We start from the raw sequence: 19,490 nt of genomic DNA, 5'->3' as shown, positions 1-19,490 counted from the left end.
TACCGGTATAGCACACACCTGTTTCCTATATAATGCCCCTGTTACCGGTATAGCACACATCTGTTTCCTATATAACTCCCCTCTTACCAGTATAGCACACACCTGTTTCCTATATAACTCCCCTGTTACCAGTATAGCAAACACCTGTTTCCTATATAACTCCCCTCTTACCGGTATAGCACACACCTGCTTCCTATATAACTCCCCTCTTACCGGTATAGCACACACCTGTTTCCTATATAACTCCCCTCTTACCGGTATAGCACACACCTGTTTCCTATATAACGCCCCTGTTACCAGTATAGCACACACCTGTTTCCTATATAACTCCCCTGTTACCGGTATAGCACACACCCGCTTCCTATATAACTCCCCTGTTACCGGTATAGCACACATCTGTTTCCTATATAATGCCCCTGTTACCGGTATAGCACACACCTGTTTCCTATATAACTCCCCTGTTACCGGTATAGCACACACCTGTTTCCTATATAATGCCCCTGTTACCGGTATAGCACACACCTGTTTCCTATATAATGCCCCTGTTACCGGTATAGCACACACCTGTTTCCTATATAATGCCCCTGTTACCGGTATAGCACACACCTGTTTCATATATAATGCCCCTGTTACCAGTATAGCACACACCTGTTACCAGTATAGCACACACCTGTTTCCTATATAATGCCCCTGTTACCGGTATAGCACACACCTGTTTCCTATATAACTCCCCTGTTACCAGTGTAACGGAGCTCCGTGTACTCCGAACGAGTACCCTCCGTTGATGGATGGTCCTAGCGCTTACAGAGGACTCCAAGCACTACAGACGACACCACAACCACCGCAGACTCCACAACCGCCGTAGCTTAACTGGAGCCGCGCCGTCTTCCTTTCACCCTGGATCGGCTTCTGTCCTCCAGGACCGTGTGGGGGAAGACCTCTCCTCCAGGAGAGCGTATCCGGAACAAGCTCTTAAAAGAGCTAAGTGATTAAGCTCAGGGGAATATGCAGAGCATAGCAATCCCCAGTGTGATACAGCAATTCTCTCCAATAACGAGACAAGGCTACGTTTTGAAGGGTCAAGAAGAACTGAGGACTGGAACACCCAGCCTGCTTTTTATTACGAAAAGGTACACACAGAACACACCCAGGGGGAGGTTGAAAATAACCAATCATATGCATGTTAACACCCCCACGTCTCCTCCCCTCAGATAAACACATAACATAATTATACAGTACACATTTTTAGTCAAGTTCTGGATGTACCCCAAAAACAGGGGGTACACCTTTAAATCCAGCATCACTGGATAGCCCTTGTTCAGGGGAGTAACATATCCGAAAATCAGTCAATTCAGACAAATGGTTCGGGAGATACAGGAGTTCCAAAGTTTTGACCGACCGCACAGACCAACTAGCCGAAAATAGTTCCATGAGTTTTTGCCTCGCGGTCGGTCTCCGTTCGTACGGTGAAAAGACATGAAATTCGTGCCATCCAGTCGAATCTCGGTGTTCGCTGAAATCCCCATAGACGATTAAGTATAACTACCGAACGGTGGGACGTTCGGTAGTTTCAGTACGAATTTATGGAGGTCTGGAGGACTCAGCGGTGTTCGCCTGTTTGCGTATCCGTTTTTAGTTCCATGCGGTTACAGGCAAACACCGCTGTTTGTGCGCAAGATGGCCGCGAACACGTGTAAAGTCCCGAAATGGCGGCCACCTATATTTTACACACGGAATTCGTACTGAACCATACGAACGGTTTTACTACCGAATCTCAACAAGGCATTTAAACATCTTCTATGTGTCCATAGTCTCTGTACAGCCCATTTAAAGAGCCACAGACAGCATAATGAAAATTCATTAAGCCCAGATATAGTTTTTAACGTGCAATATGTCCTGGGGCCATAGTCGTAGGGCAGGAGGCTAGCCATAAGTTTCCTACAATGCCCAGTGGCAAATGGCAGTTTGTCACAACCAGTATAGCACACACCTGTTTCCTATATAACTCCCATGTTACCGGTATAGCACACACCTGTTTCCTATATAATGCCCCTGTTACCGGTATAGCACACACCTGTTTCCTATATAACTCCCCTGTTACCGGTATAGCACACACCTGTTTCCTATATAACTCCCCTGTTACCGGTATAGCACACACCTGTTTCCTATATAATGCCCCTGTTACCGGTATAGCACACACCTGTTTCCTATATAATGCCCCTGTTACCGGTATAGCACACACCTGTTTCCTATATAATGCCCCTGTTACCGGTATAGCACACACCTGTTTCCTATATAATGCCCCTGTTACCGGTATAGCACACACCTGTTTCCTATATAATGCCCCTGTTACCGGTATAGCACACACCTGTATGTATCCCTATTCGTAGTCGTAGCTGCATGTTGGGGCGGTGTTTGATTTTGAATGTTTTCACGGCTTCCAGCAGCGCCAGCGACATCCTTCCAATCTCCCTGGCGTGAAGCTTCCCATTCCGCACTGGCAGACCAGATACCACCATGTAAGCATCTCCTATAGTCTCTACCTGCAAGAGAGCACACTGTCACATGCACAAATACCAGTCCCTGTTATGTCACAGAGAAACATCTGATGGAACACTACATACACACAAACACTGACATTCTACTACGCACACACATTGATACACACAAACACTGACATTCTACTACGCACACACATTGATACACACAAACACTGACATTCTACTACGCACACACATTTACACACACACATACACAAAGACACATGAACACTGACACACACAGTGACACATACCTGACATTCTACTGCACACACATACTGACACACACTGATATTCTACTATATACATACATTGACACACACATACACAATAACACATGAACACTGACACATATAAAATATTATAGGGTTTGTATATAGAGGGAGGGTTTCCAAAATTGTGTGCCTACATTACTATTATTATTAGCTCCTATGTACTCCGCAGCGCTTCACAAACAATAAATGAGACAATTACAAACAATCTGTAGATAAATCATTTGATAAACTCTAACAAATGTCTATATGGGGATTTTTGTAGATAAATCATTTCAAAAGTTTAGAATTCTCCTTCACTTGGAGAATATGATGGACACTTTAATTAGATCCCTGGATGACTCCTATGTTTCATTCACCCTGTACCAATTGTGGGTGCAGGATTTGTGCAATGTAATTGTTTAATGTTAAATGTTAATGTGCTCTCCTGTCTTGCTAATGCTTGCAATCAACTCGGTGGATTTGGTTGTGTATCCTGCACAGCGCCACCTGTTGGTTGCAAGGATCTAGCTACTGCTATTTGCACTACCTGAATGGCAAGGCTTGCTAATTAGCATTGCATATTAGGGTAGATTATTTTGAGATTATTGAGAGATATTTTGTGTTGATTATTGACTTCCCTAACCCTTTGTAGATATGTTATTGTGTTATTATAATTCTCTGTATGCTTTCTGACATGTTTTGGTTATTTTAATTTTATTATGTTTGTCACAGCAATATAAATATAATGATCATATGGGCTACTCCCAATAAAAATATTGTACTGTGTGTCAATACCATTTAGGAGTGGGTGTTCTGTGTGAATATTTAGGAATCACAGTGACAGTCTTTGGACCTGTTGGCTGGCAGCATGATCCCTCGAACCCTGGGATAAAGCAAGAGAGCTAAGCCTGAGAGCTGTAATAACTATAATCACTGTAAGCAGAGCAAGCAATACCTGCCTGGAAGAAAGACTGCAGCGGAGAGGACGATACCTGCCTAGAAGGAGAGCTGCAGCCTGGTTGGGTGCAAAAGCTCTAGGAGGACCCAAGTCAAGCTGGGGCAAAAGCGCTTCAGGTGTCCTGGTTTCAGCTAGGAAGCGAGCTTGGCAGAAGTACCAAGCCGGATACAGGGATAATTTCTGATTCTTATTGAGGCCCTAGAGTCTTATAATGGTCTTTGTGGTGGTATAAATGGAGGGCTCAACAATACAGTGTGTCAGGGATTTAATGGACAAATCTCTCCTCAGTATAAGCAACACTCACAGTGTAACAGGGACACAGACATATTATGCGGATATTATGACAATATAAAACAGATACACAGTATCTCGGAGAACACGCGTGTTGTTGCATTCAGAAATAATTATTCTGGTGTCTGCATGGTGCCCAGCTGATGTCCTACTTACCTTGTAAACATCGAAGTTATCTATGATGGCATCAAAGCAGGTATAGAGATCATTGAGTAATGTAACCACCTGTAAAGAGAGGAAGAGCTTACAGATAATCCGTATTTATCACTCAGTGTACCCAGCACTGTGCAATACACTGCAGTTATATTCATAAACAATAGAAAGAATTATTTGTGTATCCACTGTGGAGAAAGTGACCTTGCCACTGGTTTTTGGAGGGGCCTGTTTGCCAGCCTCCTGCCCTGCGACTATTGCCCTTCTAGAATCTGATTTGGGCATAATGGAATTTTTATAATGCTGTTCCTGGCCCTTTAACTACTTTGGAGCAGTGTTACAACTTTAAATTGGCACTTCAGATACAGCCGACGTGCCGAAGTGGCCGCCATTCGACAAACGAACACGTGGCGGCGGCCATTTTAACTAATTCGAACACGGTCAGCGGTGTGTGGAGCCAAATCTATGGAACTGTTTTTGGCTACCCAATTGCGAGAACATCGCTGACCCGTACCTTCTACTCTACTTCGACACTGCGGCTGGAGACTAAGTCCCGTTCGAAGATTCGGACGCTCGTTCTAATGGGACTGTGTAAAATAGACCGACCGCACAGCCCAAATCCATGGAACTGTTTTGGGCATGAAACTTTTTAACCCCTGGACGGATTTATGTGATTTTTACATATGTTGCTCCCCAAGTAATGCTGATCACAGAAATATAAGTATGTGATGTAAAATCAGGCAGTTTTAAAAATGTATTAAAAGTATGATTTTTCAGCTTGGAGATAATTGAGTAGATACAGTAAGAAACTCAATTATCTCCCAAGCAAAGGGGATGAGAGGTATGGGAGTGTTTGTACTGTATACTACGTGTTTATTGGTTGTTCTGTAAAACCCTGTGGGCGGTCCTGTATGTGTTAAACCTGCATAAAAGAAGGCCCTTTGGTGCCAAGTAAACAGAGTTCTTCTTCACCCTCAACCTAGAGTCCTGTCTCTTATTGGGGGTAATCAGCTGTATCACTACAAGGGATTGCTATGCTCTGCATGCTCCCTTGGATAATCACTTCTAAGCTCTTTTAAGAGCTTGTTCCTGTTTCCCTCTTTTGGCACGCTACGGTGAGTCAGAGAGAATGCTACGGTGAGTCAGAGGGCACGCTACGGTGAGTCAGAGGGCACGCTACGGTGAGTCAGAGGGCACGCTACGGTGAGTCAGAGGGCACGCTACGGTGAGTCAGAGGGCACGCTACGGTGAGTCAGAGGGCACGCTACGGTGAGTCAGAGAGCATGCTACGGGGGGTCAGAGGGCACGCTATGGGGGGTCAGAGGGCACGCTACGGGGGTCAGAGGGCACGCTACGGGGGTCAGAGGGCACGCTACGGGGGTCAGAGGGCACGCTACGGGGTGTCAGAGAGCACAATATGGGGGTGTCAGAGAGCACAATATGGGGGTGTCAGAGCTCACGCTATGGGAGGTCAGAGAGAATACTACGGGGGTTTAGAGAGCACGCTATGGGAGAGCACACTACGGGGGGGTCAGAGAGCACGCTATGGGGGGGTCAGAAAGCACGCTATGGGAGGTCAGAGAGCACACTATGGGAGGTCAGAGAGCACACTATGGGAGGTCAGTATGCGGAGTTAGCAAGCATACTTTGGGAGTGTTTTGGCTGAATTAATGGTAAACCTTGCTGATAGACAGATGTTATCTGGTGAAATGAAATAATGAATGAAATATATTTTGCAGCTGATCTGAGTGTAACTATTATGAGACTGCGCTGTCCCGGCCGAGTACTCTAAATCTAATCTTTTCTATATATCCTGAGATAGTTTGCGCGGTGAGTCTAGGAGTGCACATGTTGATCCGGGCTTTGTTACACAAACAATAAATAAGGATAAATAAGGAATGGTTGTGATATTACCTGCATTGGGGTGCTCTCCGCAGACATTGATGTGAACCCTACAATGTCACTGAAGTAAATGGTAACACTGTCAAATGCTTCCGCTTGGACCGTCTCCCCCCTTTTCAACTGCTCTGCAACAGAACTGAATAAAACACACAGAGCTAATTGTGGACTTCTGCTGCTTCTCCCTATTCCTACCACCTGTGTCTTGTCCCCACCCCTACACCTGTATCCTACCCATTCCTACCACCTGTGTCCTGCCCATTTCTACCCCCTGTGTCCTGCCCCCACCCCAACCCCTACCCCCTGTGTTTCTACCCTCTGTGTCCTGCCCCGACCCCGACCTCCCTATCCTGCCCCCACTCCTACCGCCCGGTAACCTACCCCATGTCCTGCCCCCACTCCTACCTCCCTGTACCCTGACCCATCCATACCCTCCCTGTATCCTACCCATTCCTGCCCCCCACCCCAACCCCTGGTGTCGTGCCCCAACCCCTACCTCCCTATGCCCTGACCTATACATACCCTACCCCTCTACAGGTGAATTGAAGACTTCATACCTATAGAACTCACACTCCTGTCCTGTGCGCCGTCCCCCACCCCCAACTTCCTCAAGACACCCTAATCTCTCAATGTGTGCAGATTGTATGGTATGCTCACTGTGGTAAGATCTGGTACAGCAGATTCTCTGCCTTGCGTTTTTCCTCTAGATACGCCTGCGTTCGCTCCTCCACTAGTTTCTCCAGGTTATTTGCGTATTGCTCCATACGGGACAGTAGATTATCAAGTATGCTGGTTCTTCCTTCTCTGTGAAAAACAAGTTTTAATAACAACTTTATGCCTCTCTCACGTCTCTGCTGCCCCAAAGATTCTACAAAGGATAAATAATGGTCCTCACTTGTTGAACTTGCAAATGTATGCATTGACCTGGTTAAAATCTGGCCGCTCCAACGGCTCCTCAGCCCAGCAACGCTCCATCAGAACCCCAAGTTCTTCACTGTGACAGCTTGTGTCCACGGATGGTCGGAAATATGGACGTTGACCATTACGTACTTTTTGCACTATCTCTGCAGGAAGGAAAACAAGTTGTATATATATATATATATATATATATATATATATATATATATATATATATATATATATATATGTAAATATAAATAGATATATCAATAGACAGGGATAGAAATATCGATAGAGATAGATAGATATATTGGTATCGTACTTTCTGTACTATCTCTGCAGGCATGAAAACAAAGTGTATATATATATATATATATATATATATATATATATATATATATATATATATATATATATATATATACACACACACACACACATACATATATACCGAACGCAGGCAATGGTACTTTGTCATCGAGTGCGTGGAACTCTAATTCGGATACCTGACCTCAGGAACCCCAGGAAAATCATACTGCTACCTACTTCTTTCCCAGACAAGCCAGGAGAGTGCTTTTCGGTGAATATACACTCCTGAACTAAGAGAACATTCAATGTCGCCAGAGATGTCAGGTCTTGTCTCACCTTGTTAACGTTATCCCAATTCTGCATGCCCTCCTTGTAATCGTAGATGTCCCAGAATCGGGACTCTCCAGTACTTCCGAACTCCGGTTCTGCAAAGGACTCCCACAACAGGCCAGGGCCATTGTAATCCTCACCCTCGGGCCTGTCATGCTCAGCCATCCAGGGGGCATGCCGAATTGTATACCACCAAAGCGCCTGGTATGCGTCGACCAACCAGGCTCTTGTGCTCCATCACCCATTCCTCCAGAGGCTCACCACTCGCATCTGTAGCCGCTGCTCCTCACTGGGGAGACTGTCGCCCCGCCGACGCTGTTTAACCTCCAGGGCCTCATACCAGACTTCCTTCCGGGCTGCATCCCTCCAGCCTGGGTCATCTTCCTCCTCATATGGGAACTCTGTTCGGGAACTAGCTGGTTCCATATTGCTGTAGCTAGGGGCTCTGTATGGGTACTAGCGTTGCCCTCAATTTTAAATCCAAGAACGGGGTCTCCAGAATGCTTATCCTCGCACTAGGAAGCAGTGACGAACCGCCTGGCCCAACCGGGTGCCTCCGCCAATCGCTGCTTCTAGTGCTCACCGAGGACTTCCAGGACTCCACCAGACACCATCAGCACCGTAGTCCTCACGTCCAGCGTTACAGCTTGGCTGGAAAATCGCCGTCCTCCACCCACCCTGGACCCAAGACCAGAATACAGCTTCCAGTGGGCAGACCTCTCCTCAAAGCAATATGCTCTTGAAAGAGCAAGTTATTATAATCCCAAGGGAGTATAGTGATATAGCAATCCCCAGAGTGAATATAGCTGTCCCCGCCACACATGAGACGAGGTTCTATGTTGAGGGTGAAGAGGAACTGGCTTATTGGTAGTCACAACTGGCCTTATATGCAAGTCCCCATGCAAGGGGCACTTTCCCCCTGGACCTGAGAATAAACCACAGCAGAAACAAACACACAATTACATTGGCTCCCAGATCCAGGACACTCCCATACAACAATCCCTCCCCTGTGCCTGGGAGATAATAGAGTCATGGACTGAACTAAACTCAATTATCTCCAGACACAAAAACCACACATTTTTATAAAACCCCAAAAATACATTTAAGCACATAAAATCCCCACAATTATTACATTACATCCCTTGATAGCCCTGATATATGTGACCAACAAATCCAAAATTCACCCAGATCGGTTCAGGGGTTTAGGAATTTCCTGGAAGTCATTTATTTGACCGGCCGCAAACATGGTCCCATGCCCAAAACAGTTCCAGAGAATCGGGGCTTGCGGTCGGTCTAGTTCGGTAGTTTAAAAACGAACAAACTACTGAACATAGTCAATGTTCTTACCCCGGAGCTTGTTCCCCTCATTCACACGAACGAGTCCACCGAACCACGGGAACCGAACCATATAATCCCAATTGCACGAACAGTCTTTTTAAAGTATTTTAGCCAGGTCTATTGCAGGGGCCATAGTCCTGGGGCAGGAGGCTGGCAAGCAGGCCCCTACAAAAGCCTGTAGCGAGGTTCTGTTCACCACAATTTCCATGTGTTTGCGGTACCCCCAGGTACATCTTCTATTTGACCTTATGGACTCCTTCTGTCCTGATAATCTTCCCTCTTTTTGCTATCATCCGCCCGCACTGCTCTAGTCCAAACAACATTTCGATGTCCTTGCTGTATATCCTAGTTAGGTGAATCAGTGAGTCAATGTCCTGCTCATTCTTGGTATGATACAGCTTGATGTCATCCATGTAGAGTAGGTGGCTGATGGTAGCTCGACTCTTGAACCTGTATTTGTAGTCACTTTTCTTGATTATCTGGCTAAGGGGGTTGAGGCCTATGCAGAACAGCATTACCTTGGTATATGCCCCATTTAATGTTCAATTGAGTTATTGTCCTGGAATTGGCTTCTAGAGTTGTTTTCCACTTGCCCATCGAGTTCTTGATGAAGCCACTTATTGTCTTGCTGACCTTGTAAAGAGCCAAGCATTCCAGTATCCATGTGTGTGGCATTGAGTCATAGGCTTTCTTGTAGTCAATCCAGGCTGTGCACAGATTGATCTGTCTGGTCTTAGAATCTCTTGTGACTGCTTGGTCTACCAGTAGTTGGTGTTTTGATCCTCTGGTGTTGTTTCTAATCCCCTTCTGAGTATTGTTCATATACTGACTCATATGCCCTTAGATCCTTGAGGCTACGATGCCTGACAGGAGTTTCCATGTTGTGGGGAGGCAGGTTATTGGTCGGTAGTTGGATGGTGTTGTTCCCTTGTGAGGGTCCTTCATGACCAGTATTGTTCTGCCTTGTGTTAGCCAGTCAGGGTCGGAGCCTGTTGCTAGTAGCTGGTTCATTTGGGGTGCTAGCCGTTCATGCAGCGCTGTTAACTTCTTTATCCAGTAGTTGTGGATAATGTCAGGTCCTGGGGCTGACAAACTCTTCATGTGTGCTGCTCTCTGTTGGATATCTTCGACTGTGATGGTGACTGGTTCCTGTTCTGGCAGCATGCAGTGGTCTGCTTTCAGGTCTAGTAGCCACTGGGCCTCAGTGTTATGAGATGCTTCTTTCTCACAGATATTCTTCCAGTACTGTTGCGTCTCAGCTCTGGGTTGATCTTGCGAGGAGAATAATGTGACAAAACCAGCCACCTATTTGTATTCAAGACTGAGCTGGTTAGACAATTTGGGTTTCCCAAACAGACTAAAGGTATATTGCTAGTCAGTCAAAAAAAAATACTGAACAGTGAGACCACCCAGGGGAGTCGTGTGCCTCCAATTGACGGTGTTCACGCGTAGAAACCCCAAGGTTCTTAGTTGTCGGATGGGTGGCCGTTGTTCTTAAGACCGAACACGTGGCGGCGCCCATCTTTGTTCACGAACAGACAGCGGTGTTTGGTCGTCGAGTGCATGGAACTATAATCGGACACTTGATGGCGGGAACACCGCTGAACTACCAACCCTTTGTGTGTTCATTTCCATTCACCTATACAGAGCGGCATTTGTATGAAAGACACTACCGAACACAGGGCACAGGACCCCCTGTTACACGAACAGTTCTCTTCGTTATTTTAATGGGGAATACTCCTGAAAGAAGACCGGTCAAAGCCTAAAACCATCTGGAACTATTTTGGGGTTGTACCTCGTGGTTGACTGGTCTAAACTTCGCTCGAATGGCGTTCCTAATCTACCGAACGGATCTGAGTGATATTTCGACAGAGTGAGCGTCAGATCCCTGCCATTCAAGGAAGTATCTTTCGGGGAATTCTAACTAATATTAATGTATGTTATGACGAATTGTCTATTTTCTGTACTTGGGAGATAATGTAATTAAAGAGTTGTCCTTACTAAATTATCTCCCAGGTACAGAGGAGGAGTCTGGGAAATTTTACTTTGTCCCCTGTGCCCAACAAGGTCCACCAGTGGAAAACCCCTGGAATGAAATTAAAGAAACCCCTTGCATGGGGAGTTGCATAAAAGCCAGCTGTGGCTGGATAAAAATCAGTTGACTCCCAAAACTGTGTATCGTCTGGTTATTGGGAGATTGAGATTGGGATTGTGTTGCTGTACTGCGCTGATCTTTAATGTTATACAAGTTTACCAGCGGAGATATTGATTTTAATATCGCAGCTCCGCTACAAATAATTCTGTGTTTTTGTTACAAAATGTTGGGTATATCGCATGGTATGCTAGAGCAATATTATATGAACAACATAAACCTATTTAAACAATAATTTAAGTCATTGTTTTTTGTATTTATGTATATTTTTATGTTTATTTAACAGCAGTCACCACATCTCATAAAAACAGATCTTTTTATAAACCTCATAAAATTAATAAATAAAAAGGACTTTTTAAGGATCCATATTTGACAAACGTATTCATAATGTAGCTAAATCCCACAGAGCATAGATCGTGTTTCTCTCACAATTTATCTGTAAGAAAGACATTTCATAGTGAACATTGTGAGTGCATTGAGGATCACGTTAGGACTCCTGTGAACACACAAATACTGCACTAAACTAGAATCCTACTAGAAAACACAATTCTACAACTGGAGTGTGTTGGTCCAGAAACCAAGGCCAAAGTTGTGCAGTCTTAGTTTTAGGACCCCTTGGTACCTGGCAGTGGGAGTACTTACCTTTAGGGCTGAGATCCATTCCCTGTATGTAGAAACAACCATTGCGCAGTGCAACCTCTTGAAGAATAATTCCAAAGCTGTACACATCCCCTTTTTGTGTGCCCTGCGGTGGGGGTCTTCCCATTCGTAGCAGTTCGGGGGCTGTCCACAACTTTTCTGCCAAAGGGAAGACACAGCAGTGGTAACATGCTGGAAAGTATACTAAGACAGGAACAGAATAGTCACCCAAACCACTTCATCTCCATGGTGTATCGCAATCATGTGCCTCAATGATGTGTCGCAGTGATATACAGCAATGACGTGTTATAGTGATATACAGTAATGATGTGTTATAGTGATATACAGCAATGATGTGTTATAGTGATATACAGCAATGATGTGTTATAGTGATATACAGCAATGATGTGTTATAGTGATATACAGCAATGATGTGTTATAGTGATATACAGCAATGATGTGTTATAGTGATATACAGTAATGATGTGTTATAGTGATATACAGCAATGATGTGTTATAGTGATATACAGTAATGATGTGTTATAGTGATATACAGCAATGATGTGTCGCAGTGATATACAGCAATGATGTGTTATAGTGATATACAGTAATGATGTGTTATAGTGATATACAGTAATGATGTGTTATAGTGATATACAGCAATGATGTGTTATAGTGATATACAGCAATGATGTGTTATAGTGATATACAGTAATGATGTGTTATAGTGATATACAGCAATGATGTGTTATAGTGATATACAGCAATGATGTGTTATAGTGATATACAGCAATGATGTGTTATAGTGATATACAGCAATGATGTGTTATAGTGATATACAGTAATGATGTGTTATAGTGATATACAGCAATGATGTGTTATAGTGATATACAGTAATGATGTGTTATAGTGATATACAGCAATGATGTGTTATAGTGATATACAGCAATGATGTGTTATAGTGATATACAGCAATGATGTGTTATAGTGATATACAGTAATGATGTGTTATAGTGATATACAGCAATGATGTGTTATAGTGATATACAGCAATGATGTGTTATAGTGATATACAGCAAAGATGTGTTATAGTGATATACAGCAATGATGTGTTATAGTGATATACAGCAATGATGTGTTATAGTGATATACAGCAATGATGTGTTATAGTGATATACAGTAATGATGTGTTATAGTGATATACAGCAATGATGTGTTATAGTGATATACAGCAATGATGTGTTATAGTGATATACAGCAATGATGTGTTATAGTGATATACAGCAATGATGTGTTATAGTGATATACAGCAATGATGTGTTATAGTGATATACAGCAATGATGTGTTATAGTGATATACAGCAATGATGTGTTATAGTGATATACAGCAATGATGTGTTATAGTGATATACAGCAATGATGTGTTATAGTGATATACAGCAATGATGTGTTATAGTGATATACAGTAATGATGTGTTATAGTGATATACAGCAATGATGTGTTATAGTGATATACAGTAATGATGTGTTATAGTGATATACAGCAATGATGTGTTATAGTGATATACAGCAATGATGTGTTATAGTGATATACAGTAATGATGTGTTATAGTGAGATACAGCAATGATGTGTTATAGTGATATACAGCAATGATGTGTTATAGTGATATACAGCAATGATATGTTATAGTGATATACAGCAATGATGTGTTATAGTGATATACAGCAATGATGTGTTATAGTGATATACAGTAATGATGTGTTATAGTGATATACAGTAATGATGTGTTATAGTGATATACAGTAATGATGTGTTATAGTGATATACAGCAATGATGTGTTATAGTGATATACAGTAATGATGTGTTATAGTGATATACAGTAATGATGTGTTATAGTGATATACAGCAATGATGTGTTATAGTGATATACAGCAATGATGTGTTATAGTGATATACAGCAATGATGTGTTATAGTGATATACAGCAATGATGTGTTATAGTGATATACAGCAATGATGTGTTATAGTGATATACAGCAATGATGTGTTATAGTGATATACAGTAATGATGTGTTATAGTGATATACAGCAATGATGTGTTATAGTGATATACAGTAATGATGTGTTATAGTGATATACAGCAATGATGTGTTATAGTGATATACAGCAATGATGTGTTATAGTGATATACAGCAATGATGTGTTATAGTGATATACAGCAATGATGTGTTATAGTGATATACAGCAATGATGTGTTATAGTGATATACAGCAATGATGTGTTATAGTGATATACAGCAATGATGTGTCGCAGTGATATACAGTAATGATGTGTTATAGTGATATACAGTAATGATGTGTTATAGTGATATACAGTAATGATGTGTTATAGTGATATACAGCAATGATGTGTTATAGTGATATACAGTAATGATGTGTTATAGTGATATACAGCAATGATGTGTTATAGTGATATACAGCAATGATGTGTTATAGTGATATACAGCAATGATGTGTTATAGTGATATACAGCAATGATGTGTTATAGTGATATACAGTAATGATGTGTTACAGTGATATACAGCAATGATGTGTTATAGTGATATACAGCAATGATGTGTTATAGTGATATACAGCAATGATGTGTTATAGTGATATACAGCAATGATGTGTTATAGTGATATACAGCAATGATGTGTTATAGTGATATACAGCAATGATGTGTTATAGTGATATACAGCAATGATGTGTCGCAGTGATATACAGTAATGATGTGTTATAGTGATATACAGTAATGATGTGTTATAGTGATATACAGCAATGATGTGTTATAGTGATATACAGCAATGATGTGTTATAGTGATATACAGCAATGATGTGTCGCAGTGATATACAGCAATGATGTGTTATAGTGATATACAGCAATGATGTGTTATAGTGATATACAGCAATGATGTGTTATTGTGATATACAGCAATGATGTGTCGCAGTGATATACAGCAATGATGTGTTATAGTGATATACAGCAATGATGTGTTATAGTGATACACAGCAATGATGTGTTATAGTGATACACAGCAATGATGTGTCGCAGTGATATACAGTAATGATGTGTTATAGTGATATACAGCAATGATGTGTTATAGTGATATACAGCAATGATGTGTTATAGTGATATACAGCAATGATGTGTTATAGTGATATACAGTAATGATGTGTTATAGTGATATACAGCAATGATGTGTCGCAGTGATATACAGTAATGATGTGTTATAGTGATATACAGCAATGATGTGTTATAGTGATATACAGTAATGATGTGTTATAGTGATATACAGTAATGATGTGTTATAGTGATATACAGCAATGATGTGTTATAGTGATATACAGCAATGATGTGTTATAGTGATATACAGCAATGATGTGTCGCAGTGATATACAGCAATGATGTGTTATAGTGATATACAGCAATGATGTGTTATAGTGATATACAGCAATGATGTGTTATTGTGATATACAGCAATGATGTGTCGCAGTGATATACAGCAATGATGTGTTATAGTGATATACAGCAATGATGTGTCGCAGTGATATACAGTAATGATGTGTTATAGTGATATACAGCAATGATGTGTTATAGTGATATACAGCAATGATGTGTCGCAGTGATATACAGCAATGATGTGTTATAGTGATATACAGCAATGATGTGTTATAGTGATATACAGCAATGATGTGTCGCAGTGATATACAGCAATGATGTGTTATAGTGATATACAGCAATGATGTGTTATAGTGATATACAGCAATGATGTGTTATAGTGATATACAGCAATGATGTGTTATAGTGATATACAGCAATGATGTGTTATAGTGATATACAGCAATGATGTGTTATAGTGATATACAGCAATGATGTGTTATAGTGATATACAGCAATGATGTGTTATAGTGATATACAGCAATGATGTGTTATAGTGATATACAGTAATGATGTGTTATAGTGATATACAGTAATGATGTGTTATAGTGATATACAGTAATGATGTGTTATAGTGATATACAGTAATGATGTGTTATAGTGATATACAGCAATGATGTGTTATAGTGATATACAGTAATGATGTGTTATAGTGATATACAGCAATGATGTGTTATAGTGATATACAGCAATGATGTGTTATAGTGATATACAGCAATGATGTATTATAGTGATATACAGCAATGATGTGTTATAGTGATATACAGCAATGATGTGTTATAGTGATATACAGCAATGATGTGTTATAGTGATATACAGCAATGATGTGTTATAGTGATATACAGCAATGATGTGTTATAGTGATATACAGTAATGATGTGTTATAGTGACATACAGTAATGATGTGTTATAGTGATATACAGCAATGATGTGTTATAGTGATATACAGCAATGATGTGTTATAGTGATATACAGCAATGATGTGTTATAGTGATATACAGTAATGATGTGTTATAGTGATATACAGTAATGATGTGTTATAGTGATATACAGCAATGATGTGTTATAGTGATATACAGCAATGATGTGTTATAGTGATATACAGCAATGATGTGTTATAGTGATATACAGTAATGATGTGTTATAGTGATATACAGTAATGAGGTGTTATAGTGACATACAGCAATGATGTGTTATAGTGATATACAGCAATGATGTGTTATAGTGATATACAGTAATGATGTGTTATAGTGACATACAGTAATGATGTGTTATAGTGATATACAGCAATGATGTGTTATAGTGATATACAGCAATGATGTGTTATAGTGATATACAGCAATGATGTGTTATAGTGATATACAGCAATGATGTGTTATAGTGATATACAGTAATGATGTGTTATAGTGATATACAGCAATGATGTGTTATAGTGATATACAGCAATGATGTGTTATAGTGATATACAGCAATGATGTGTTATAGTGATATACAGCAATGATGTGTTATAGTGATATACAGTAATGATGTGTTATAGTGATATACAGTAATGATGTGTTATAGTGATATACAGTAATGATGTGTTATAGTGATATACAGTAATGATGTGTTATAGTGATATACAGCAATGATGTGTTATAGTGATATACAGTAATGATGTGTTATAGTGATATACAGCAATGATATGTTATAGTGATATACAGCAATGATGTGTTATAGTGATATACAGCAATGATGTGTTATAGTGATATACAGCAATGATGTGTTATAGTGATATACAGCAATGATGTGTTATAGTGATATACAGTAATGATGTGTTATAGTGATATACAGCAATGATGTGTTATAGTGATATACAGTAATGATGTGTTATAGTGATATACAGCAATGATGTGTTATAGTGATATACAGCAATGATGTGTTATAGTGACATACAGTAATGATGTGTTATAGTGATATACAGCAATGATGTGTTATAGTGATATACAGTAATGATGTGTTATAGTGATATACAGCAATGATGTGTTATAGTGATATACAGCAATGATGTGTTATAGTGATATACAGCAATGATGTGTCGCAGTGATATACAGCAATGATGTGTTATAGTGATATACAGTAATGATGTGTTATAGTGATATACAGCAATGATGTGTTATAGTGATATACAGCAATGATGTGTCGCAGTGATATACAGCAATGATGTGTTATAGTGATATACAGCAATGATGTGTTATAGTGATATACAGTAATGATGTGTTATAGTGATATACAGTAATGATGTGTTATAGTGATATACAGCAATGATGTGTTATAGTGATATACAGTAATGATGTGTTATAGTGATATACAGTAATGATGTGTTATAGTGATATACAGTAATGATGTGTTATAGTGATATACAGTAATGATGTGTTATAGTGATATACAGCAATGATGTGTTATAGTGATATACAGTAATGATGTGTTATAGTGATATACAGCAATGATGTGTTATAGTGATATACAGCAATGATGTGTTATAGTGATATACAGCAATGATGTGTTATAGTGATATACAGCAATGATGTGTTATAGTGATATACAGCAATGATGTGTTATAGTGATATACAGTAATGATGTGTTATAGTGATATACAGTAATGATGTGTTATAGTGACATACAGTAATGATGTGTTATAGTGATATACAGCAATGATGTGTTATAGTGATATACAGTAATGATGTGTTATAGTGATATACAGCAATGATGTGTTATAGTGATATACAGCAATGATGTGTTATAGTGATATACAGTAATGATGTGTTATAGTGATATACAGCAATGATGTGTTATAGTGATATACAGTAATGATGTGTTATAGTGATATACAGCAATGATGTGTTATAGTGACATACAGTAATGATTTGTTATAGTGATCATCCACATTGCCCTGCACCTAAAGAAAAAAACGGTTTCTGGCCCTTTAACTGTGTTGTGCAAAGAATGGGTACGTTTGATATGGCACTTCGGATACAGCCGAAGTCATGAAGTAGTCTAAGTGGCCGCCATTAGACAATCGAACACGTGGCGGCGGCCATTTTAATGCAGTCGAACGCGGTCAGCGGTGTGTGCCGTCAAATCCCTGGAACGGAAATCAGCCACTCATTTGAACGAACACCGCTGACCTGTACCTTCCCCTACCCTTCGACACTGCAGCTGGAGACTAAGTCCCATTCGAAGATTCGAACACACGTTCGAATGGGACTTTGTCATCTTTTTCATGTGAAATAGACTGCCACTCGACTAACGACCACCGCAGAAGTTTAACCTCGTTTTACTTCGACACAAGTCGAAGTGCGTTCGACTATTCGAACGCCGCCTTCGGATGGAACTTTGTCAATTTTCAAGGCAGAAATAGACTGACCACACAGCCTGAATCTGTGGAACTGTTTTGGGCATGCAAACAGGCATGCGGTCTGTCCAAAGAGACTTTTTCAATATCTCTGGAACCACTGAACCGATTTGTACGAATATTTAATATGTTTCTTCCCCAGTTGTGTTGTTCATAAAAATATAAGTTTTATTCCTGTGTGATAAAAAATCATAAAGTTATAAAAATGCATAAAAATTTATAAGTTTTAGCTTGGAGATAATTGAGGAGATACAGTAAGAAACTCAATTATCTCCCAAGCAGAGGGGAAGGAATCTGTGGGATGTAACCGTTATCTGGTTGGTTAATGTCTAATTGCCTGTGGGCGTTTCCCTTGCAGGGGAGCACTGCATAAAAGCAGAGTACCTGCCATTAAACATCAGTTCTACTTCACCCTCAATTTAGAGTGCCGTCTCTTATTGGGGGAATCTGCTACAAGGGATTGCTATGCTCTACATATTCCCTTGCTATATTCACTGCTAAGCTCTTGTAAGAGCTTGTTCCTGTTTTGCTCTCTGAAGGAGTCTACGGTGGTTGTGGTGTCAGCTGCAGTGCTTGGAGTCCACAGGAAGCGCTAGGAGCATCCATCAACGGAGGTACCCAGTCGGGGTGCCAGGTGATCCGTTACACTGTCCTATCGCTCTGTACGATCCCGCACTCTGTCCTATCGCTGTGTGTGATCCCGCACCCTGTCCTATCGCTGTGTGTGATCCCGCACCCTGTCCTATCGCTGTGTGTGATCCCGCACCCTGTCCTATCGCTGTGTGTGATCCCGCACCCTGTCCTATCGCTGTGTGTGATCCCGCACCCTGTCCTATCGCTGTGTGTGATCCC

At 40.8% G+C, this 19,490-nt stretch overlaps 1 protein-coding gene across 2 annotated transcripts in view; it reads right to left on the bottom strand.

Annotated features, from left to right (window-relative positions):
• NPR2 (natriuretic peptide receptor 2) overlaps positions 1-19,490 on the bottom strand; it is a 266,856-nt gene that overhangs the window by 17,717 nt on the left and 229,649 nt on the right. For both annotated transcript variants that reach the window (XM_063453527.1, XM_063453528.1), the window contains exons 14-19: positions 11,767-11,922; positions 6,991-7,159; positions 6,753-6,899; positions 6,111-6,234; positions 4,200-4,268; positions 2,369-2,543 (exon numbers count right to left, since the gene is read on the bottom strand). In XM_063453527.1, the coding sequence (XP_063309597.1) occupies positions 2,369-2,543; positions 4,200-4,268; positions 6,111-6,234; positions 6,753-6,899; positions 6,991-7,159; positions 11,767-11,922 (840 nt within the window). The remainder of the gene's footprint in view (positions 1-2,368; positions 2,544-4,199; positions 4,269-6,110; positions 6,235-6,752; positions 6,900-6,990; positions 7,160-11,766; positions 11,923-19,490) is intronic.

Source organism: Pelobates fuscus, chromosome 5 (genome assembly GCF_036172605.1).
Source record: "Pelobates fuscus isolate aPelFus1 chromosome 5, aPelFus1.pri, whole genome shotgun sequence".
In the NCBI taxonomy this organism is placed as follows: domain Eukaryota; kingdom Metazoa; phylum Chordata; class Amphibia; order Anura; family Pelobatidae; genus Pelobates; species Pelobates fuscus.
This window is presented reverse-complemented; position numbering and strand designations above follow the sequence as displayed.